Source organism: Sparus aurata, chromosome 21 (assembly GCF_900880675.1).
Source record: "Sparus aurata chromosome 21, fSpaAur1.1, whole genome shotgun sequence".
Taxonomy (NCBI): Eukaryota; Metazoa; Chordata; class Actinopteri; order Spariformes; family Sparidae; genus Sparus; species Sparus aurata.
Genome location: NC_044207.1, coordinates 890,217 through 909,732, shown reverse-complemented (window position 1 = coordinate 909,732; position 19,516 = coordinate 890,217). Strand labels below are relative to the sequence as shown.

The window sequence follows — 19,516 nt, the reverse complement described above, 5'->3', positions numbered from 1 at the left end:
TGAATAGCAGATAAAGGCCTATTCCGATTTAATGTAACACAATAGATAAACATTATTTTAATCTACATTGGAATTTACAAATGCTAACCCACTCATAACCTTTTATTTTGCATTAATCTTTGTTATTTAAGCATCAGTTTGAATATTCAGTTTGAATATTAAAGTACTTGCTATACATGTCTACACCAGTACTTTTATACATACCGTATAAGTACTAGTGAACAAGAGTTTGAACAAGATTTAGCTTAACATTACAGAGAAAAACGTTGTTAGTATGGACATAAACCTTTATATAATGAGCTACATATTAATTTTTTATCAGAGTTTGAATGTAAAATACACAGATATAAAAACTAATCTTTACCTTATAATTACAGTGAAAAACGTTAAATTGTTAGTATGGACTTAAACCTTTGTATAACAATATTATACATATTAATTACAGTTGAATGTATAATTACATGCAAATATAAAAATAATAAGATTTACCTTAAAATTACAGAGAAAAGTGTTAAGATTGTTAGTATGGACATAAACTTTTTTACAAACTTTTTTCTGTAAAAAAATGAGAAATGAATGTAGTTTGTCATTACTGTCATAATGCTTAAAATAACAGGCAGATTGTGTCTGGATAATGTCTGGAATTTTACAGTTTTGTACACTATTTTTAAAGAACAAAACAACTGCTGTTAAAAATAGTCATATACTGTAAAATTAGGTTTTTTTTTACAGTGCAGCTTTAACTACTTCCACATTTTTCAATACAGAACATTTAAATCAAACAACAAAACATTCAGCTCAAATAGGACATACTAGCCATTATTCCAAATTTAGATAAATATTGAAAATATTCCACATTAACATTTTTCTAATTATTCAACGTTCTTTGTCTTAGATTAGGTTTAATGGAAGACATTTGTTAATCCTATCAATCCCACTCATTTTTAAACTTTTCCCACTCCTTCATACATTCACATAAAAGCTCCATTCAAACTTTGAAACATTCACAAAGATCCAGACTTTTTCTTGTCAACACAGTTTTTCACATCCTTTATACTTTTTACAAAGTCACAGTTTAAAAATGCACCATATTTTAGCCATTTTCAGATTTTTCCATTGGTGTGTTTTAGGGCTGCAGCTATCGATTCTTTTTGTAATCGATTAATCTAGCACTTTATCGATCGATTAATCGAGTAATCGGATTATTTTTTTACTGCGTTTTTAAACAACCAAAACAAAACACAGACACATTGGAATAGCCGGTGGAGGCGGTGTAATGCACTCAAACAGAGTTTATAATCACAAAACAGCCAATGTAGCACGTAATTCATGATCATGTCTGTATAAATTAATGTTTATTTTTGCTCTTCTTCGGCGGCTGTTTCAGTGAGTTTTGGGCGCAGAGTGATGAGACGTATACCGTTGAAATTTGTAGAGTCCCAGCTTTCATATGACATGCTGCATATGACATGCTGTAACTCTAACCCTAGCATAAAGTAGCGTAATCGCTAACGCCGATTTTTCTGACATGCGCCATTAGCATGTTTTTTCTACGTGCTCCTTTAGTTGCTTGGTGTCTGAATTGAGTTTCGATTAGGTGAATATGATTATCATGAGCGTTTAGCCGAGCTTCTTCCCGTTAAGTGGGTGTGCTGCATTAATATGTTGCTACATGATTAGCATGCTCTTATAGGGTGTATAATGCAACATGCGCAGCTCGGGTTGAAGAGGTTAAAAACATCAAAGCTAAACATCATATCTAATCAAACCGCATCACATCACTACCAATACAGAGCTAAATTGTGCCAGCCAGCTAAATTCAACATGTATGACGCGCTGGTGTGCTTCCTGAACAACGGTCCGTGTGGAACAATCAGATCCCTGCGCGTATAGTGCGCGTCATAGGAATTTAACGAGGCTTCGAGGCAGAGTTTTTGCCTCGAGGAATTTTTATAATCGAGTTAATCGAGTAACTCGATGAATCGTTTCAGCCCTAGTGTGTTTTGGACAAAATGTTGACAGCTGGAGATGAGCTCTAAAAGTGTGTTCTTAAGTCCCACTTAGGAAGATTGGGGCATTCATGAATTTTTTCCTATCTAGGATTTTTTCTTAGGCAAGAACAAATCCTACGAACACTGAACACAAATCCTACGAACACAGGAGTACTCTTACGCACATTTCAGTGCCGAAATGTTGGCATGGTTGTGTTTTCTTCTCGTGTAGTTCAATAAAATGCAATATTACAGTGATAATTCTGTCATATTTATTCATTTATTTATTTATTTCATATTTTTGGTAATTTACAAAGAATTTAAATTCTAAAATGATTTAAGATAAATCAAGTAAATTGGAAACATGCCATCAATTAGTAACCCCCCCAACCTATTTATACGTGGCATTTCTCCATCCAAGGCCTGCAAAACAATGGCATATATATTGCTCCTGCGGCTTTCATCAATGTAAGAACACAGCTGCGAACAATTATGAGGCTTACGAACGAGATGGTGAATCTGACGTAGGGTTTTCTTAAGGAACCTCTTAAGAAAGAATCTAAGAAGATTCTTAAGATATTGGTGAATGAGGCCCATTGTCTTCAGCTGCCTCACAATGTTCACTTCACATAGAAATGTAAAGATCAGGGCCCGTATTCACAAAGAATCTTAAGGCTAAAAGTCGCTCCTAACAGGCGAATTTAGGAGCAACTCCTAAAAATAATGGGCCAGTCAGTCGTAACTTTAGGACTCCTAATTTTTGAAAATAAGAGTTATTCACAAAACATTTTAAGCCTAAAAGTAGCACCTAAGTCTGGGAGACCTTAGAAGTAGTCCAGAGGACTCCTAACTCGCTAAGACCTGGTCACAGCCGAATGTTTTGGAGACGCTAAATGACAGGGAATTATTAAAACGATGTCGGATGGACCGCGAAGTTGTGGTTGAGTTGGTGAGGGACGCAATAACATCCCCAACCAGTCCAATAACGCCAGAGTTAAAATGTTTGGCAACACTCCGGTATTTGGCTACGGGGAAAATGCAGCTCTTCGCACAGGACTGGTGATTTAGAAATTATCCCACCACGTCTGTGTTTCGTGCGGCGCATTCACACAGGATAAGCGAAGTCTGTGTTTTAACTCGAATTTACTGACATTATCCCCCGGGTCCAAGGCCGCTTTAATGCACGGGCTTACCTGGGCTGAAGCGTTCAGGGGCCTCCGAAGTTCAGGTTCACAATGAGCTGAAAAGATCATATTGTTTTGTAACTTGTCAGGTTTTCTGTCAATCACTCTAATCGCACGTTACGTGGCTGCTGATTGATCCAAATTAGGAGTTACCCACGTGGCCCCATAGCCTCTGGCCTGTGGGCTGACCTATCAGAATGTCTATAGTTACTTTTGAGGTGTGTCCCTCTATGATTGAGTGACATTTAGTGGAAAATGTCGGGGAGGACGTTTGAGAGTGGTGCCCAGAAAAGCAAAAAACTTATTAAGAAAGAGTTGGACGAAAAAGAATTACTGAAGAGGATCCCGAAGCTTTTTTAAAGCAGCTGCTGCTGAAGATGGACCCAGCACCAGGGGAAGCTCGCTATCTCACACACCGGAGGGAGCGGAGGAGGCGCAGGCCGCGCAGGTGGATGTGGCCGGAGAGGAGCAGGGGACTGCCCGCAGCAGTGGAGGGGAGGAGGAGGGGGAGCATACGAGCCCCAGAGAGAGGACCAGGCTGCAAAGCAGTCAGGGGGAGACCCATGTAACAGTGACCCGGGCCGCAGGGGAAACAATACTGATGCAAAAGTGCGCGCTTATTGGGCGAAAATGGGACCGGAGTCCTGTCAAAGTAAAGATGCTAACATGATGGATCACACCCCATCAGGGCCGCCTTAACCTAATGTTAGGCCCCGGGGCTGAGAGGTTTTGTAGCCCCTCCATCCCCTCGATTCTCATTTTAAAAAATCGAATATCTAGGTATTCTACATCACAAAATGCATTAGTTTCTTTCGAGACATACAACAGTGAATTTTCCCTCTTTGAGCCAGAAAACACCATAATATTGTTATTAACATATCACTGAGCCTACTTGAGCAGAAACACAATACACTTTATTTAAGAACCACACACAGCAACTTATGGTGATAATAAAACCAAAATGTGTGCAAATATGATTTCAAATGATATTATGAAAAACAACACCAACTATCACCTGTCTGCACAAACATTGATAATAACCAATAACAGCATAAGCAAAGAACAGCAACAGATCAAAGTGGAAACCTGTTCTCCGGCCTAAGAGGGCCCTGTGAACCAGTCACATGCACCTGCACACACACACTCCATTCAGCCCCATGGATAGCAACATGGCCTAATGCCAGGTGCCAAAAAGATTAAACTGAGCAACATTTACAGGAGGTTTGCAGTATAATCTAAAAACATAATTTAATTTGCGGAAACAGAAATATATTCTGTGCTCAATAAATGTGTTTGCATGTTTGCTTGTATGCATTTTAAGGTGCAATAATAACCCCTGCACTCTCACAGACTCTTGCTGGCTGCGCTGCAGATCACTCACTCTTGCTCTCAATCTCTCCTTCTGTGCGCTCAATTTCGCCTGCACACTGGCTCAAGCTAGCACTGCGTTAACAACAGCTAATCTGAATTTAGCGTCTGATCTTCAAGTCTCCCACTGGGTTGACTTTGTGGCACATTTATATGGCTGTGCCAACTTGAGCGAGTATTCGCCATCATTGCTGCACTCTGTCCTCTGCTGCAGCGGCGCAGTTACGTGCGTCTCAGAGTGACACCTCCATCCCGATACAAGTCCAGCAGGCTCCACATTGATATAGTAAATAGCTACCCGCAGTGTCTCCACCTCGCTGAGTCGTTTGTCTTTCAGCTCCTGCGGCAGATGCTTTCTGAGCTGCGCGTGGCCTTCATTTGCGCAGCGCACTCGAGCCGCTCCTGTTGCGGCTGAACTCAGGCTGAAGGAGTAATCACACACGCCGAGGAGTCCGTGAAAGGAGAAATACGAGAACCGTGTGTAGGGTAAACTCTGGCCGAGTACGGGGTCGAGGTATGCGGTGTCCAGGTGGAAGGGCAGTCCGAGTCGGAGCGCATCCTTGTTGTGCGCTCCGGTGTGGAGAACCCATGGAGAGCAAGCGTGGACATATGAAACAGGCTCCACTAACGCCTCTCTATTAATTAAAAAGGATAGAACATGTTTGCATGGGGTCACGGGTCGATCGCACTGGAGCAGCACAACGGTTAGCTATGGATATTTTTAATATAATAACTGCTGAGCCTGTTGAAAGATGGAAAAATGTTGTTATGGCAGAGAACAGAGATCAACCCAAACGCACGACTCAAACTCTGACAAGTCAGATCAAAAGTCAATATTTATTGTGACACAGTGGAATCCCAAGGTGCAGGAGGGGAAAAGGTGACGTGCTGGGGGGGTCCCGGGGTCCCGTGTGGAGTGTTGGTGGTGGCAGGTGAGTACTCTTTGTTCGGTGTCTTCTCCAGTAATGGCGGCGCCGTGTGCTCGTAGCCAGCGTCCTTCTAGCCGGACGCTCCCCAAGATGGCGGCTGGGCAGGCAGGCAGGCAGGCTAATGACAACGGCGACTCAGCTAGGGCAGAAGAAGCAGCAGATGAGCAAAAAAGCTTCACAAGCTTAAGCAAACACGGAGATGAACAAATTTCACAGAGAGCCAGGATCGAACTGAGTACCGCTCAGGCAAAGAGTATGATCTGGCGACGAGTGGCTGGAGATCCGGAGGCTTTATGGAGAAGGTTGATTAGTGGATGAGGTTCACCTGACGCTACCTGGCAGAGAGAGAGAGGCCGCGCCCATGCACCTCAACACAGACAGGGGAGGGGGAGACAAGAGGATCAGACAGACACGGTAAACAGACAACAAACAAGGAGGAGCAGAAGGGCTGCCATGATACGAATCATGACAAATGTTCCTTACTGCATGCTGCCATGCATGTAATCCATCTAATCATCTTTCGAGATTTGGCTCTTCTGATGAGCCTCCTGAATTTGCAACCAAAATCCTGTCATTTTGGTTGCAAATGAATAATTCCCAAAGCAGCCTCCACAATTCTCGACCGGGAAAAAGGCGTGGAAAATACAAAAAAAACCTTAAGAAAAACAAAAAAAACTACACCAAATCACAGAGATGCCGATTCACACCGGACTAATATTATCAAATGACCTCTGTGTTTGTCGAAATATGGTAGGTAATTTGCGGTGGAATTTTTACTTTACAAATTACGGACATGGCAGATTAGCACGGGATTAAAATCACAGACGACCTCCGCAATTATTACAAATTGCTGGAGGTCCCCAGGTTATAGCCTACTAGTCCCGTGCGACTAGGGCTTTTGTCAATTGGAAAAAGTTGCATTCCATCTATACACAAATTGTCTTTGACACACGTTACAATATACTGGACATTGTTGCGAAATGGCTCGGATAAACACACGATTCCCGAATTTTAACGGTGAGTGGTTTGACGCAGCTTTTCGAGCAAATGCCGCTTTTATTCACGTTTTTCATCGCAATCTTCTAATTTGTAATTTTTGGCCGAAGCGTTTTTGTTTGGGGGGGGGGGGCACTTAATTCTCCTCATAAATACATTTCTTTATCCAATATGTTTTCATAGGCTTTGTCATGGGCTTGTAGGCAACTTCCTTATTTTCACTTCATGCATCGCGTAGCCTAAATGACTTTTCAATGGGCTGCCCTGTCACTCAACAACCAATCACCGTTGTCACCGCTTCTAAGTGCGTCCTTATAAAATGACGTCATCCATAGCAACAGAGAGTTACTTCTAGTTTAGGAGTTCACTGTTTTCATAACTAAAAGTAGGTCTCAGCGGCTTTGTGAATTACATTTAAGAAAAGACTCCTACATAAAAACTTTTAGTCCGATTTAGGAGTACTCCTAACGTTAAGATAAAAGTCTTTGTGAATACGGTCCCTGATCAGTACTTTTGGCTCTGTGGGCTTTTAAATGACAGGAGTGCTGAGCAATTCTCACTGTGTCATCTCTTCATACTCCATCAGCTGGTTCTCAACACAAATTCAAGCCAGCAATGCCATCTGGCTCACAGTTTATAGTATATTTAATTCCTTCTCTGTCACCAAACTATGAGGATGCTTCATACTCCTTCACATGCAACTTCAAACAAATTAAAACCACCAATTTAGTTTAGCGCTTCAACAATTCTTAAAATATTCAACATTTTTCACACATTCTCTTCATTATTCAAAGTTTTTACAGCCAGCAATGCACAATTAGCATCAGCTTTTAACAGCCAGCATTTACCACTACAAGTTTCTTCCGGTTGTGAATGTTGGCTGTTGAAACTCACAATAAGTAATCACATAGTTTAAGAGCACTTTTACGTCACAAAGATACACAAAAAGCTATTTATATTAGAATTTTTGAAAAAGTTTTGTAAAGAAACATCTGACAGGCCAGACTTCACCTTATGGAGGCCAATCTCGGCCCATAGGCCCCACTTTGTGCAGCCCTGGTCTGGACAGATCCCAATAAACTGACCTTATGCCTGCCAGAACACAGGGCAGGTTGTGTCAAACACACAATATGTACACAGCCTGGAGTCTGTAAAACTAGGCCACATCTATTTTCTGTGCTGAGATCTTTGGTACAGTGTAGAGGACTAACAGTAAAGGAAAAAGGCTCATTCTGTGTATTTGTCTATTCATACTAAATATTTTGTCAAAGTGGGCTGTGGTTGTACTCACACTGAATTGTGGATTGATCCCAGGCAGCTGCACAGTTGAAGGGTTAATGATGTTGAGCAGACTGAGCAAGTGTGATAAACATGTTTACTGACCTGCTAACACTGGTCAAAGGTCTGTGCAGTGAGAGAGGACAGAGAGGGCAACTGAAACAAAGTAAACCTTCTGACACTATGAAACTGAAGTACTGAGTTTTTATTATGCCACTGGCTTAATATCAGTGTTTTAAGATACCCAGACCTGAAGTAACTGAAGTTATAAGTAACAGTACCACAATTAAAAAACAGAACAAATAACAAAGTCTGGGATTTAGAATAAAAAATAAAGAAAAATGTTTTTGGACAGTTGTGCTTTTACAGAGGCGCAATAGAAAGCATCCTGACTGGAAACATCCCAAAGGGATCAACAGACAACAGATACAGAAGTACCTGCTGCTGTACCACCAGATTACAGAGTAGCTTCATTCTTCAGGCTGAGAGACTCCCGAACTCAGCCTCAACACTCCACCATGAATAGTTTGTTTTTATGACCTCGTTATTATTTATTCATTAGTCTGTATAGTTTGTTGTGTGTATATCTCACACACAAAACTTTCACTATAAAATCTTGTATTGCATAATGATCCTAAAATTAATCTCATCTAATGACCAGTAGTTCAGTAGTAAAAAGATCAGTGTCTTATTGATTGGCTGCTTTCACGGTGCTGTTACTGTGTGTGACTCAGCTGTTGTTTCTGGCTGAGCATCGGCGCTCCACACACATGAAAGTGTGCACACACCCTTTAATAATGACATTTGAGCCTTTCATTTCATTGGCCCTTTATTGTGCAGAAATATTGCCTGTCTCCTCATGAGCAGACAAATGACTACAAGGGGATCTTTGTTAAACATTGTTCACAGTTAAAATAAAAACAAAACTGATTTCAATCATGTTGTACAGGTCAAATTAGTAAAAACTATATAAATGTGTTACCACATGAGAACATCATCACTTGAGCTTTTGTCTTTGCCTTCTTTTATGTAATGTTATGTGTTTAATGTGACCCAAGCACCAAATTCACTCTGTCTCTTTTTTTACAAAAGATTAAAGGGTAAAATTAATAAATAAAATATACTTTATGTTTATAAAAAGATATTCAGTGTTTTACAACAATCAGTTCAAATAATCATGTGTATAGGATATGTGTACAATATTGGTCCAAACATAGTGAAAGGTTTCTTGTATAAAATTGTAACATTTAAATTCTTAAACGGTAAAAAGACGCCAACAGTTCAAATGATCATGAACAAACAGACAGACAGGCTTCCTGCTTATCTGCTGGCCATGTTGAAAACACAGTTTTGGAGAAACTGTTCTTTCACAGCCACTCTGCACAGGATCACAGTAGGATGGTCGTTTGTTTCAAGCAGGGAAAACAGTCGAAGGTTGGTGTCCTACAGCTACAACACAAATCTCCTCCAGGCGATCCATATCTGAGGTCCACTGGAGTGCTGGCTGTTACTTATTGATGATCCACAACTATACTGGAGAGATCCCTGAAAACAGCTGTCTTGATGTCATTCATACAGTTACATATACCACATTACTGTAGAAGACACGGTCCTGCCTTTTAAGAGCATTCAGACCTGGTGTCACCAGCTGTCCTGAGGGATCAATCACATGATCAGCTCTCAGCCTGTCAGGTCACAGCTGACATTAACCTGTGTCTGAGTGACCACAGTGATCAGATCTCACTTCCTGCTCTGCATGCGAATAAACACTGTTTTTACACAAAGAAAGAAAGAACTTCATGAAGATCATTTGCTAAATTAGCATGAAGGCCCATGTTGTTTCTACATGTCCTTTGTGCACAGGTTCAACATGTTCATTATTAAGCATAGTGGTTTTTTTGGCAACATAAGGAGGGAAACATTTAGCTAACAGGCTAACAGCATGAAAACATTAGTCCAGTGCTGAAAGCTTCACAGCAGCACAGACAGCTTTTCTCATGGTGCCGACAACCTGCACAGTCAGTACTCAACAGCTAAGGACCACAGACATGGATGCCAGGTGGCGGTCCTAGCTTGCATCACGGCCTAGACGAACAGCACCTTCAGCGTTTTTTTTTTCTATGGGCGCTCATACTCACAAATGTGTTAAGTCTTAAGACTGTGTGTGTGTGTCTGTGTGTGTGTATGTGTGTGTGATTATCCATCCAAGAGCTGTTTAGTCTGCACATCCTCTGAGATCAGGGAGTCATCAGGTGCAATGGCGATGTCACCTGTTGGGTGGGCGGCAATCTGTTGCAGGAGCTTCTCTGATTGAATCAGCTGATTGGTCCAGTCCTGACACGCCTTTTCTATGCCGGCTCCCTCCCCTCCATACTCTGGAGGCAGGACAGGCGGTGAGAAGAAGTCGCTTAAAGTGTTGTGGAAATCAGCACCGTGCATGTGGATCTACAATGAGGAGAGCGTGTGAAACAGAGTCCACGAATAGATGTGTGTCTGCATAGTGGTTGACTGAATCTGTGATGAACAGAATGCTTACCCGCTGTTTGATCTTATCTGGAAGAAAAGGACGAATCATGGCGAAGACAGGCCGGAAGAACATTGGCTCGTTGACCAGATGGATTCCTCGAACTTTCAGTGGAAAAGAGTCCTGAACACACACACACAAAGTCAAAAACAAAGAGGGGGAGCTGACTAATCTGTCAATCAGCCGATATACAGGACCATAAAATAGAATCAACCCCCGTTGACACCAGTTGTGGAGGACTGTTGGTGACTGCAAGATTGTCATCAGAATGTCAGAAAAGTCAGAAAAGTCAAGCCCTACATGTTTTAATTGCTCTTTTCTGCGAGGAAGTGTAAGGCAGCACACAATGATGGCATCATGTTGGTGTTGTTCCTGGAACTTCATAATTCATGCTGCTGCAGGACCATCACTGCAACTGATTAATGTATGTTTAATGTCATAGCTTTGTGCATTTCCATAAGCCCAAGGACACAGCAACAGAAATCTGTAATTAGTTATCAGTGTAAAAAATTCTCCCAGCAGGATACAGGTCCTGGTCTCCTGAGCTTATGTCCTGTACTAACCAGGTTCAGACACAACAGCTCGCTCCTGGTGTGTGTTTTCTCACTTTTTCTTCAGTAGAGATGATGGTCCCACATGGAGCAGCAATACTTATGATGTTCTAGAGACAACACCGACACATAAATACCAGGGCCCGTATTCACAAAGAATCTTAAGGCTAAAAGTAGCTCCTAACAGGCGAATTTAGGAGCAACTCCTAAAAATAATGGGCGTGTCAGTCGTAACTTTAGGACTCCTAATTTTTGAAAATAAGAGTAATTCACAAAACATTTTAAGCCTAAAAGTAGCACCTAAGTCTGGGAGACCTTAGAAGTAGTCCAGAGGACTCCTAACTCACCAAGACCTGGTCACAGCCGAATGTTTTGGAGACGCTAAATGACAGGGAATTATTAAAACGATGTTGGATGGACCGCGAAGGGATTGGAGTTGTGGTTGAGTTGGTGAGGGATGCAATAACGTCCCCAACCAACTGAAACAATCCAATAACGCCAGAGTTAAAATGTTTGGCAACACTCCAGTATTTGTTTACGGGGAAAATGCAGCTCTTCGCACGGGACTAGTATTACCTGGGGACCTCAAGTGATTTAGAAATTATCCCACCACGTCCGTGTTTCGTGCGGCGCATTCGCACATGATAAGCGAAGTCTGTGTTTTAACTCGAATTTACTGACATTATCCACTGGGTCGATCGCACCGGAGCCCTTGCTGGAGCAGCACAACGGTTAGATATGGATATTTTTAATATGATAACTGGTGAGCCTGTTGAAAGATGTTCCTTACCGCATGCTGCCATGCATGTAATCCATCTAATCATCTTTTGAGATTTTGCTCTTCTGATGAGCCTCCTGAATTTGCACCCAAAATGCTGTCAAAACTTTATTTTATAATTCCCAATGGAGCCTCCATAATTCTCGACCAGGAAAAAGGCACAAAAAAGGTGTGGAAAACACAAAAAACCTTAAGAAAAACAAAAAACGACCCCAAATCACAGGGATGCCGATTCACACGGGACTAATATTATCAAATGACCTCTGTGTTTGGTTAAATATGGTAGGTAATTCACGGTGGAATTTTTACTTTACAAATTACGAACGTGGCAGATTTGCACGGGATTAAGATCACAGACGACCTCCGCAATTATTACAAGGTCCCCACATTATACTAGTCCCATGTGAATAAAGCTTTTGTCAATCGGAAAAAGTTGCATTCTAGCAATACACAAATTGTCTTTGACACACGTTACAATATACTGGACATTGTTGCGAAATGGGCCGGATCAACACACGATTCCCGAATTTTAATGGAGAGTGGTTTGACGCAGCTTTTTGAGCAAATGCCGCTTTTATTCACGTTTTTCATCGCAATCTTCTAATTTGTCATTTTTGTCCGAAGCATTTTTGTTTGGGGGGGGGTTAATTAATTCTCCTCATAAACACATTTCTTTATCCAATATGTTTTCATAGGCTTTGTCATGGGCTTGTAGGCAACTTCCTTATTTTCACTTCATGCATCGCGTAGCCTAAATGACTTTTCAATGGGCTGCCCTGTCACTCAACAACCAATCACCGTTGTCACCGCTTCTAAGTGCGTCCTAATAAAATGACGTCATCCATAGCAACAGAGAGTTACTTCTAGTTTAGGAGTTCACTGTTTTCATAACTAAAAGTTGGTCTCAGCGGCTTTGTGAATTACTTTTAAGAAAAGACTCCTACCTAAAAACTTTTAGCCCGATTTAGGAGTACTCCTAACGTTTAGATAAAAGTCTTTGTGAATACGGGCCCAGATACACAAGTGCAAGGTACTCTGCAACATGTACTAAACAAACAACAAATTCAACTGTGTGACTGTGCCTGTCACAGTAACGATGACCTGGTTGTATTTGCGGGTGAGTGACATTTTGATGTCATAATGAAGTTAGCTGACACCTGAAGCTCAAGTTCTTCTCTTTTTGCTTCTGTTATTAAGTGTTATGTGTCATCTGCATAACAATAAAAACAACTTACATTGAAACACAGCATCGTAGCTTTAGAGAAGCAGTTATACTGACTATGATGTAATGTAATAATGTACAATAATGGAATGGAATGATCAGAAGCATGCAGGGAGACCTACCGAAAGTACAGAGGATATCTTTCTGGCGAGGGAGGGGTTAATCTGCAGGGCGTGACCTAAACTCCAACCCTGCAGGTCAAATATGACCTTCAGACCCCACCTCTGCGTCTCTGTCTCCATGGAGATGATCTCTGATGTCATCAGGCTGACCCTGAAGACCTGGAAGGCTGACCATTCTTTAGGGTTCCACTGCCCTGCACACACACACATACACACACACACACACACACACTGTTAGACACGAGTTACTGAGCTCTGGACTACAATCAGTCTTTAAAATGTCTCCTTGTTCCTTTGATTGAGTTTGTAGCTCTAGACAGGTCAACAGGAGTATGTGATGTTCAGTGAATATAGAAACTATATAATATATATATAAAACTATGAATCAGAGCCTCTGCTGTGGATATCTGCTGTGTATGGATGGAAACACTGATGCACACATGCAGTAAACAAAGCCATACTGACGAGAACCATTAAGAAAAACAAATTTCTGCTTATAAGCTGGGATTGCAAATTTGTATTAATATGGAAGGACACCCTGTGACATCCAGTATCCAGCTCTTCGTTGATTTTATTGTCAATCATTCTCACACTCAAAAGACATGAAGCAACAGAAAGGCTCATTTGGACAGGTGTTTGTGTCTACATGTAAATCATAAACTCAATTTCCTTTTATCTCTGGTTTGGTCACCACCAACTCCTGAGACAAATGTCTGCCTCTTTAGCTGTTCAATGATCCACTCTGTCTGCTTGTTAGAGTCCCGTTCCTGTCAAGACTATGTTTTTGTGACAGGTAGGGTTAGAACTTGGGATGTCCTGATCAGTTTTTTTTGCCCCCGAGTCCGAGTCATTTGATTTTGAGTATCTGCTGATACCGAGTCCCGATCCAATACTTCTATAATACATTAAAAAAATGAAGAAGAGCGAAGAAACAGATCCAGGATGTCCCTTATTTTTTATTTTGTTCACCTTATCTTATAATTTAACACTTATCATAGGTGTGATTGGCAAAGGACAAAAAAGCAGGAAAGTATACTTTTCCACTGTCGCTCTTTACATTTTTTTTGTCCCGTTGTCCTGAAATCAATAGTACGCCCCACACGTCCAACCTCTTGAGCATTAGAGAACTTTTTTTTTACCATTTTTTATTATTATTATAGATTTTTTATGGAAACAGAATCTGTTTCAGAAGTCAGTGGGCCACATGACATGGAAGCTATTGGGAAAAAAAATCACAATTTCTGCATATTCATATTCATTGAGGAAGCACTAAAATACAATAGAAAGAGCTCTGTCTCATTTCTCCAGTTTACTAATAGAATCTGCTGCTGGATTGGAGTCACTGGGTCACATGACATAGAAGATATAAAAAAAAATGCAATTATTTTGTATTAATATATTTACGCAAAGTAATTTAATGACGGTCCCTAAATCAGTTTTCAGTGATTCAGCGCGAGGCTCTGGCAGGTGAGCTGACCGTCCTCCTGCTGCTAACACTGGGTGAACCTCAGTAAAGTCGCGGTTGGACCCGAGTGAATATCCGCAGAATATCCAACCTGAAACTAACTTCACCCCGGTTCAATGAGTCTCCTGTTGCAGCCTTTGAATAGGATGACGAGGATTTCAGTCACTCGACTTAAACGGTGACTTGTAGAAATTATACAAATAGCAGTAATGACAATAATAATCAATTTCAAGACAACTTAGGGTGTAGTGCTTTCACTGTGTACAACTTAAATTCGCCATTGGCCCGCGATATTAAACCTACAAAAATCATGTCTTCTTTTTTTTTTTTTTTTGCAGCGGTGCTGAAAATCCAGCAGCAGAATGCATATAGGTGAAACGCTGACGCATCAGATAACCTTCCGCAACGATTGCAGGCTCTTTGGTGGAGCTCTGCTTTCAATGAAGTTCCGTTGTGACAAATGAATGAACTGCTTGCGGCGTGACATGAAGACATGAATCAGAGGCACAAAAAACATTGACAGCGGTGGCCGGTCATTATGTTTACCAATATCTGATCCGTGCCTTGCGCAGACACATTTTTCCCATTTGTTTTGAAATATTATAGATCTAATAAAAAATAATGAGAATAAATATACATATATATCCGATCCCTGATCGAGATGTAACGTCCGATTCCAATCGAGTCTGAAACCACGTGATCAGCCCCGATTTCCAATCACGTGATCGGATCGGGACATCCCTAGTTAGAACAATGTTTGAGCTCCGCTGGTTAGAATGGTGTATGCGCGAACTTCCGGTTAGCAAGCGCCGAGGACGGTCATGCAATAGTGAGCTCCGCTAGCTAGCCTCTCAGTTACTTTAATATTGGACTTTTTCACCTGATACCTCGTCAACCCAAGCTAAGAAAGATCCAACAGATCAGGTACTTGCATGGCACAGTACAAACTTCGTGGGAGAAAGGCACTTTCACTAGAAAATCTCGACAGGACCAAACAATCTCTTTCGATAATGGCGGCTGGAAAAGAAAAAAGCCTCTCGCTCGAAACCGTGATGATGGCGATAAGAGAAAGCAAAGAGGACTTGTCCAAGCAGATTGACACCAAGACCACTAATATCCAAAACACACTCACGAAGATTGAAACATCACTTTCAACTTTGTCGGAGCAAGTTGAGTAGATGGGAGGATGGGTCGCGGCTAACAAGGACAACGTGAGTGACGCTCTCATGCGGCTGAACAAAACAGAGAAAGAGCTTCGATATGTAAAAGAGAAATTGGATGATCTCGAGGACAGGAGCAGGAGAAATAATATACGAATCTTCAACATACTGGAAAAAACTGAGGGCCGGGATGCCACTGGTTTCCTCGAGCGGATTATCCCACAGATCCTCCATCCCATCACCTTCAACAGACCTGTTGTCATCGAGAGATGTCATCAACTCGGTAAAGCCGCAGATAAGACCAGACCACTGATAGCTAGATTCCTCAACTTTAAAAACAAAGTAAAGGTGCTGAGCCAGGGAAATGAAGGAGATCTTCCTCGAAAACAGAAGGATCTACATCTATGCCGACTGCAGCGCTGAGACACAGCGAAAGAAGGATGCATTCAAGCCGGTGAAAAAGACGCTGCGGGAGAAGGGCTTCGAGTACAGTCTCCACCATCCAACCAGGCTCTGCATCTCGCATGAGGGAGCCGCCAAGTGGTTCACTTCGCCCGCCGAGGTTATGGACTTTTTGCGCCAACTGGAGAAATAGATTTTGATGTTCTGTCACATCTTCTACTGGATAATTTACCGGACATCCAGGCCACGGGACTTGTGTTTTATCTAATGGAGCAACTGAGTAAGTCATTACCATCCTCTGATCTCATTTAATGCACCATATTATGACTTTCAATGTTTAAGGATGGCATATTTTAATTGGACTATTTACTTCTGATGTGAACTTGTAGCTCTGCCACATCTGATAAGCTATAGGACTGATTTGTTAACTAACTATCTGTCACCGTTTTTCTTTTTTTATTATTTTTTATTTCCTCTCTCGCTCATTATAAAAGGAGCTATACGTGTTTTTCAGCTCCCTAACATGAAGGATAGAGGTCGTTTAGTTTAAGATCTACAGTAACTGTTGAGGCTACCAAATAGGTATGAAGGGTAAGTTTTTAGGCTGGGTTTTTTGGGGGGGATGGATTGGTACACTGAACGCATATATACTCCAATATTTCCAGATAACACAACACTTAGGCCCATGCTGTATGGTCAGCACTTAACAAGTAATCACACACAAACATGGATAATCATCTAAACTGTGTATCATGGAATATGAAGGGAATTAACACACCCATAAAGAGGAAAAAAAAGTCTTAGTTACTTAAAGAAACTATACACAAGTATCGCATTCATTCAGGAGACACATCTCACCGACCTAGAACACTTGAAACTTAGGAGGGACTGGGTTGGTCATGTCTTTTTTTCTTCATTCACATCTAATACTAGAGGAGTCGCTGTGCTTATAAACAAGAATATAAGGCTCAAATTGAACTCAGTTGAAAAAGACAAGTCTGGCAGATTCTTGCTCATTGACTATGTTTTTAATACAAATAGGGTGACATTGATAATTATTTACGGCCCCAATCATGATGATCCTCTTTTTTTAAATGATCTAGTCCTAAGGATTGCTGCAGCTCAGGGACACTGCCTTATTGACGGCAATTTTAACTTGGCCTTTAACCCAACTATGGACCGTTCCTTGCCTAAATCACCCACGCCAACAAAGGCAGCCGTGATTTTGAACCATGGCATAAAAGAATTGGGGCTGTGTGATGTCTGGCACACTCTCAATCCTAATAAGAAAGATTTCTCCTTTTTCTCTAACGTTCATAAATCCTATTCCAGAATAGATATGTTTTTAGCTCCCCAACAGATAATTAGCAGGATAAAGGATTGTACATACTTGACTGCTGCACTTTCAGATCATAATCCCATCAAGATAACCTTGATCCGGTACAGCCATCCCCGCAAAGATGGAGATTTAAAACATTTATGCTGAAAGACCCAGAATTCATAACATATATGAACACTCAAATTGATCTGTTCCTCGAAACCAACGTGAACTCTGCCTCCAATGCAATTATATGGGAAGCTCTTAAGGCATTCATGAGGGGATGTATTTTGTCCTACAGTACATATAAATCAAGAGAAAGGAGAAAAGAATTGACAAAATTAGATGAAGAAATTAGAATACTTGAACAAAAACATTCTGAAACCAAAAGAATGGATATTTTAAATTCTTTGACTGGGAAACAAATACAGTATAATAATTTATGCACTACCAAGGCCGAAGCAGCTTTAGCTAGGACCAAGTACCACTATTATGAGTATGACAATAAAACTGGTAAATTACTAGCATGGCAAATCAAGAAGGAAAAATCAGATAAAATAATATATTCAGTAATTACTGATGATGGCAGGTCTCTGACTGACCCATTGGAGATCAATGCAGAATTTCAAAATTTTTACGAAACACTGTACAAATCAGAACATAATAACAATAACATCGCAGCAGAGCGATTTCTGGAACGTCTTGATCTCCCACAGATAAATGCCACAGATAAAAGCAGGTTAGATGCTGATATAACTGAGAAAGAGGTCCTCCTGGCCATGAAATCTCTGCAGAACAACAAGGCCCCGGGGCCAGGCGGCTTTCCCATTGAATATTTTAAGACCTTTTCAGATAGGCTGCTGTCACCGCTCACAAACATGATCATGGAAGCTTTGAATAATCAGACTCTGCCCAGCTCTCTCGAATTAGCTACCATCACACTATAACCAAAACCTTTAGCTCCTACAGGCCCTTAAGTCTTGATTAAGTCTCATCAGGAATAGGCAAGGGTCAGATGATGTCTGCCGTTTATTTCATAAAATTGATTCTGCACAGATGACAAAAGAGCCTACGCTGATAATATCAATGGACGCTGAGAAGGCGTTTGACAGGATCAAACCTACCTTTCTATTTCAAACACTTGCAACTATGAATTTTTATGTAAAATTCATTCACTATGTTAAAACACTTTTCAAGGCACCTAAATCACAAATATTAATTAATGGGGTCCTGTCGGGCGCCTTCTCACTTTCTAGAGGGGTCCAACAGGGCTGTTGTGTCTTTCCGTTATTATTCTCCCTTGCCATCGAACCATTTGCTCATACCATCCGAGTTAATGCTGCCGTCTCCGGCATCAAATTTGGTACTTCTGAGCATAAAATCTCTCTCTATGCAGACGACATCTTGATCCACTTAACGGACCCAGCTGACTTGGTCTCTCCACTCTTTCAGTGTCTTCAAGAGTATAGTGCAGCATCAGGATACAAAATAAATTCAATAAAAAGCGAAGTCCTGCCCTTAAACACACAGGATTTGGATATTGGAACTCTTGTTGAACCTCTGAAGGTATGTCCTCGTGGCTTTAAATACCTGGGCATAAATATTCGTGAACAAGGAGACAAAGTACTTAAAGACAACTACCTGAACCTTTTAGGAAAAAAAAAAGGCAGACACACAAAGGTGGATCGGTCTACCCCTATCGTTAATTGGTAGACTAAATATAATTAAAATGAATGTGCTGCCAAGACTTATTTATTTATTTCAATGTATCCCTCTTCATGTCCCTAAGAGCTTTTTCAATAAGACCAACAAAGTTACCTCCTCTTTTTTATGGAGAAACAAAAACCCCAGAGTAAAGCTTACTACTCTCCAAGCACCATACTAAAGGAGGCTTGAACCTTCCTAATTTTAAATGCTACTATCTGGCATCTCAGTTTCGTCCAATATGGACTTGGTTACACTCTGAGAGTAGTGACATCTGATGGCTCTCTATAGAACAACATATATTGAAAGCTACTCCATTAAAAAATATCCCCTTCGGATATTTGGGATCAAAGAAAAACCTTTCTTTAATAACAAAAAACCCCATCATCTTGAGCACTTTTCGGGCTTGGCAGGAAACTCATAATGCATGAGTTGGAACTAGATATCTCTTTACTGAGAAAGACCCCCTTGTGGAATAATCCCAATATTCCTTACCCTGTTGCAGATGGAACTTTACAGAAATG

At 41.0% G+C, this 19,516-nt stretch overlaps 1 protein-coding gene and 1 long non-coding RNA gene across 2 annotated transcripts in view; both read right to left on the bottom strand.

Moving 5' to 3' along the window:
• Window positions 1-5,361: 5,361 nt before the first annotated feature.
• On the bottom strand, window positions 5,362-6,146 carry LOC115572158 (uncharacterized). Its single transcript, XR_003982033.1, has 2 exons — window positions 5,712-6,146; window positions 5,362-5,611 (listed from the first exon to the last, which is right to left on the bottom strand). It is a non-coding gene; the product is annotated as an uncharacterized LOC115572158 (long non-coding RNA).
• A 2,411-nt stretch (window positions 6,147-8,557) lies between these two features.
• The window catches only part of ttpa (tocopherol (alpha) transfer protein), a 40,362-nt gene continuing 29,403 nt past the window's right edge, over window positions 8,558-19,516 (bottom strand). Inside the window, exons 4-6 of the mRNA XM_030403986.1 lie at window positions 12,944-13,137; window positions 10,283-10,393; window positions 8,558-10,191 (exon numbers count right to left, since the gene is read on the bottom strand). Coding sequence (XP_030259846.1) covers window positions 9,943-10,191; window positions 10,283-10,393; window positions 12,944-13,137 — 554 coding nt within the window. The 3' untranslated portion in view covers window positions 8,558-9,942. The remainder of the gene's footprint in view (window positions 10,192-10,282; window positions 10,394-12,943; window positions 13,138-19,516) is intronic.